This window comes from Adiantum capillus-veneris, chromosome 25 (genome assembly GCF_014529385.1).
Source record: "Adiantum capillus-veneris isolate H3 chromosome 25, ASM1452938v2, whole genome shotgun sequence".
Taxonomy (NCBI): domain Eukaryota; kingdom Viridiplantae; phylum Streptophyta; class Polypodiopsida; order Polypodiales; family Pteridaceae; genus Adiantum; species Adiantum capillus-veneris.
In genome coordinates this window covers 93,939,704-93,944,931 of record NC_140955.1, presented here as the reverse complement: position 1 = coordinate 93,944,931, position 5,228 = coordinate 93,939,704, and the positions used below count along the sequence as shown (strand labels likewise).

At 44.5% G+C, this 5,228-nt stretch overlaps 1 protein-coding gene across 2 annotated transcripts; it reads left to right on the top strand.

Annotated features, from left to right (window-relative positions):
• Positions 1-302: 302 nt before the first annotated feature.
• Positions 303-4,663, top strand: LOC147425309 (uncharacterized). 2 transcript variants are annotated; one of them, XR_015186388.1, is made up of 8 exons: positions 303-665; positions 766-967; positions 1,138-1,570; positions 1,807-1,987; positions 2,473-2,537; positions 2,814-3,027; positions 3,238-4,099; positions 4,196-4,663. XR_015186388.1 is itself a non-coding variant. In XM_086499719.1 (7 exons), exons 1-7 carry the CDS (start codon positions 555-557, stop codon positions 3,517-3,519), a joined length of 1,488 nt encoding a protein of 495 aa, XP_086355845.1. In that variant the 5' UTR covers positions 303-554; the 3' UTR covers positions 3,520-4,169. The 2 variants fall into 2 exon arrangements, 1 of the variants encoding a protein (XP_086355845.1); XM_086499719.1 differs by lacking the exon at positions 4,196-4,663 and having other exon boundaries at positions 3,238-4,169.
• The last annotated feature ends 565 nt before the right edge of the window (positions 4,664-5,228 follow it).

The window sequence follows — 5,228 nt, the reverse complement described above, 5'->3', positions numbered from 1 at the left end:
ATTTATTAAACCGGTTGAAATTATAAAGTCCCGGTTAGGTTTTGAGGGAAAACCAGGAAATTCATGCAAGTTTTAGTGTAATTACAGGGAAAAGATTCAGATTTTGACCCCCTTATTTTCACCCATCCTCGCCCATCGTCCACGTGGAGTGCGTGAATCTGCCCTATCTAACAGTAATCCACGTGTCAGGCGTCATGATTCAAAAGCCGAAAAAGCAGTCGTCGGCCGTGGTCTTTTCCGCGACTTTTGCAGAGGTGCTGTGACATTTGTGCGCGCGCGCTTGTTTTGCGTCTAAACCAACCAAAGTTTTTGTGTGTGTGTGTGTGTGTGTGTGAGAGAGAGAGAGAGAAGGCAGCCTGTGAGGGTCACTGAGGGAGTGTGCGTGTGTGAAGTTGAGGGAAGGTACAGAGGAGAAGAGAGCTGTGCGCGTGGCTCTAGGAGTCTTAAGGCTGTAACTGTAAGTCTGTCTGTGTGTGCGCGCGCGCGCACGTGGGAAGTTGGGGGAGGGTACAGAGAAGAAGAGAGCTGGGCGTGCTGAGGCTGGGCGACCGAATATGAAGTCAGAGTCTCATCGCTCCTGCAAGCCAGTAGTGGCAGGCCGCTTTGCCGTCTGCCTCCTTGCCTTCGTCCTCCTTGCAAGCTCCTTCATCGCTACCAAAAACCAGGTCTCTCTCTCTCTCTCTCACACACACACACACACACACACACACACACACACCCCGAGTATTCATGCGATTTAACGTTTTCTTCCCCGTCTCTTTCCAGAATTTATGGCAGATCCTGCATGGCAAAGCGTCATCTTTACCACATGCTCCTTCCCGACCATCTTGGCCCGTTTCAGACGCTCTGTGGAGGGTCGTTGTAGCGCAATACCCAAGGTTTCCAAATCGCTGTTCGTACTCAGTGTGCCCCGTACCCTCATTGACGATGCCAGTATCAAGATCAACTTCGGAACTACCATCTTCAGGTAATGAGTCCCTATCATAATTTTCTGATACCATTGTGATCATCATGTCTATGCTTAGAATCATCATAATTTTCTGATACCATTGGCAACATTGATTGTATGGACATTATTATCTCACTAACACTATTATCTACACACTTTGTGTTGTTGATTGTTGAAAAACAATCAAGATGTAAGCTTCCCACAATCAAAGAATAAAATCAATCAGAGCTTCTCGCCGCAATGCCCCGACTACTTTCGCTTCATTCACCATGACCTTGCACCTTGGAAAAAGACCAAAATCTCCAAAGAGCTTCTTGACGCTGCCCGAACTGGAAACCATGAGGCTTCCTTCACTGTGGTCATAAAATCAGGTCGCCTCTTTGTGGACCCAATTGGTAACTGCTACCAGACGCGGGCGATCTTTACAATTTGGGGCTTTTTACAGCTTCTGAAGTATTATCCTGGTCTTGTTCCTGATGTGGAGCTGGTGTTTGGATGTGGTGATCGGCCTGCAATACCAAGAGGCAATTACACTCACTCTTTTCCACCACCTGTGTTTCGCTATTGTACTACACTCAACCACTTTGACATTCCGTTTCCCGACTGGTCATACTGGGGATGGTAGGTGTGCTCAATAGTTGAACCTTGCTCTGTGTGTTTGTGCATGTGCCCCAAGGTCTTTACACTAAATTTCTCTAAATTTTGAAGGTTTCTAAAAATTTAGAGGTGAATTTGAAGATGGGACTTCACTAAACCTAGGTGTTTTCGAGCACTGGTGCACCCTTTGTTTCTTTGTTTTGTCACTTGGCTTGAGTATTGCAATGCTTGAACATTGATTGCGCATGTGTGATATGTAGGCCGGAAGTGAACATACAGCCTTGGGAATTGGAGCTGCAGAGCATTCATAGAGGATCATCAAGAAGCACTTGGAGACAAAGAGTACCCAAGGCTTTTTGGAAAGGGAACACATTTATGGGTGATGGTACCCGCATGGAGCTAGTGAAGTGCAATAGGGAAACTGCTGATATTCAGAGCCAGGTCAACGTCTTGTCTGTGTTCTTGTGCATGGCATACATGTCACATATCTTGTTGGGGTTTGAATGCCTCTGTTTATGCATATGCATATGCATATGAATGAGAACGAAGCTACATTTTATGATGTTGCATACGAGATAGAAGAGGATCCTGTCATTGCTAGTGGTTTGCTTGGGAGTGTATATATTGTGCATCAACAGATACATGTGCATATAAATAACATCTGCATACGCCTACTTACAATGTTTATGCATGCATAATCATATGCATGTATTTATGTATGCTTGAGGCATTTGGACAAGTGCCACGAAAACCTCATCAAAATCTTTTACCATGTTTCTACTTGAAACCTTTGGAAATCAATCTATGCACTTAACACTTAGCATCACTATGATCTTCAACTTGTAGACCCACTTGTGGCTGCATAATTGAGACGGAGCGATTGACGATTGGTGCTCGTAAGATAATCAAATTTTGTACTTTTTTAGGATTGGGATAAAGAAGTGCGCTCCAAGTTTCGGCATTCCAAGCTATCAGAGCAATGCAAGCACAGGTAAAGGTGAACATGGTTTAAATTAAAGATGAAAAGACAGATGGCCACTCATGATGTGCGAGTGTTCTTTTAGCTCTAATTTAGGTACATTTGTGGGTGCCCAGAAATCAGGCATGCTTTAGAGGGCACATTGTCATGTAAACTTATGTGAGGAAGCACACAGGAGATGTAAGCGTGCATGCCCCCCCCCTACCCACCCACCAAAACACACACACACACACAGTCACCCTCAACATCACTCACATAGCACTAAAACTGATGGAAACTTGTGAACAGATACAAAGTCTACGTGGAAGGCATTGGTTGGTCCGTGAGCTTGAAGTACATTCTAGCTTGTGACTCACCGGTGCTGCTAGTGCAGCCCAAGTTTTTGGAGTTCTTTTCTAGAGGGTTGATACCAAGGAAGCATGTCTGGCCTGTCCCACCAACAAGTGACATGTGCCCAACAATTGCATCTGCTGTAGAGTGGGGCAACATGCACATGCTAGAGGTAAAAGCTTTACTATGCTGATGTTCACTCAAAATGCATGTCAAGTTTGCACTTTAGTGTATTCCATGAAAACTTTTAATGCTGTGCTTTGCATGTGTGCGTGTCTATGGCCTATGGGTGTGGTTGATTTCATTGATATTTCTCTGGGCTTTCTTTTCTCTTCTAGCACTAACTAGGTTTTGTGATCTGTGTATATGCTAAGCCGAGCAGGCTATGGAGCTGGGCAAGCAGGGAAGTAGGTTTGTGATGGAGGAAGTGAGCATGGCACGTGTGTACAACTACATGCTGCACTTATTGCGGGAGTATGCGAATTTGCTCGACTTCGAGCCTGTGCCAGGCGCCCACCTACAGGAGCTCTGTGCAGATGCCTTTCTCTGTGTAGCCCCACCAAATGAAGTGCCCTTTTACCAATCGTCGATGGTGCATCACCCGAGTGAGTCCGTTCCTTGCTTCTTTGACACCCTTTCAAGCAACTCTCTGGATACAAGCTGAGGGAACACACATTGAATTGTGATGATCACAATAAGACCCCACTATGGGGGAGTGAATTTTCGAGCCCAAGCAACGGTTGCCTCAACAGCGCACAGCACCAGCAATGAAGCTTCCCTTAAGAAATTGCAAGTAAGGAGTGACTACAGGCAAAGAGATGTGAAGAGTACAACAAGGGAATGTAATATTTTGTATCCTCACAGCAATTTTTCCAAACAAGCACCCCATAGCTGTCATGTGAAGATATTTTCATTGCCATTTTGGAAAGAAGTTGTCGGGGGCGCGGCAACCTTCTAAGCATTCAACTGTCAAGGGATAATCCCAGTGCCATATCTAAATCAGCAAGTTGGAAACACATCCTTGAAGCAATTCCTGGTTAGTTTCTTCCATTTTGAGCTTTGGGTGTGCGTGCTTTACCCGCTACCAGAGGCACAGAGATGTGGCAATGCACCCATGCTTGAGAGTTGAACTCATTCGAACTGTCCTGAACATGGACGGACTTTGGGTGTGCTCTACAATTATATGGTGCTACATATTCCAAATGTTTGTTAAATCGACGAGAACATCGGCCGGACTTTGGAAGGTAGGGAAGTAGATTATGGAAAAAGTTGTATATTCAGAGTGTGTTTTTGAAATTACTAAGTTTTTCCATATGTTTTTTTTTTCCGACACACCAAAGGGCCCACAGGGGGAGGTGCTTATCCCTTCCAAATATTAGCCATGTTACATGGTGGAGCAAGGGCCGCGTACCATCTGGCAAGAGCCATGCGTAGGCATCACCATAGCCACTTGATTGATGCACCACGTCTGGGAACGACGGAGAGAACTCGCAGCAACCAGCTAGGAACCTCCTCCTGGGGTGGGGCGCACTTGAGTGTCCAGGTTAAGGGCCCTAGCAACGTGAACACCATTTGAGCACAAGGTGTCCCTCTAGAGTGTGACCCAAGAGGGGGATTTGAACCCACAGTCCGTAGGTTGAGAGGCCAAAGTCTTCCTGTTAGACCAACTCTTTGAGGACCCCTATGTTTATTTTTATGCATACCTTGTATGTATATATATATATATATATATACATATATTATATGTGTGTGTGTGTGTGTGTGTGTGTGTGTGTGTGTGTGTGTGAGAGAGAGAGAGAGAGCTATATGGCAATTATTGAGAATCATAGGAGATGTAATAGCTTGCTAAGATGGTGGATGGTGGTAGTGTTTGAGAAAAGTATGGCCTCAGCTTACATCTCAAATGGTGTAGTGCCCAATACCATCATGTAGGTGACCTTGTAATCACATAAAGTTAAATGTATCTTTTGATCCCAATCTGATCTGGACTTACTTACACTTTTTGTCAAAACCTTACAAAGCATCCTCTTCGTGCTCTTAGCTTGGTCATTTTCTTTAGGTTGGTAGGGAGTTAAGACTTGCAATGAAGTATCCCGAACTTTTTTGGAAGGATTTTATTGACTTTATTTAGGAAATGCATTCCCAATCACTCACAATCTTTGTAGATAAACCAAATCTCGTGACGATATTGTATGAGTAGCTTTTGCTCATGACCAGTTTGTAGCTACTATGATGCGATTTATGTGCATTCAATAAATAGGGGGTCATATTGGCAAAACATTCTTCACTTTGCAAATGCTCTTCTCCATCATTGGTTATATTAATTCATCTGTTTTGATTGGCACTTTTGTGCTCTCATTGCATCTTTTTGGC

What these genes read in the sequence shown, in the direction of transcription:
- LOC147425309 (XM_086499719.1), top strand. Translation starts at nt 555, where the DNA reads ATGAAGTCAGAGTCTCATCGCTCCTGCAAGCCAGTAGTGGCAGGCCGC. An exon ending in TCATCGCTACCAAAAACCAG is followed by an intron (nt 666 to 765) that starts GTCTCTCTCTCT and finishes GTCTCTTTCCAG; the next exon opens with AATTTATGGCAGATCCTGCA. An exon ending in CTGCTGATATTCAGAGCCAG is followed by an intron (nt 1,988 to 2,472) that starts GTCAACGTCTTG and finishes GTACTTTTTTAG; the next exon opens with GATTGGGATAAAGAAGTGCG.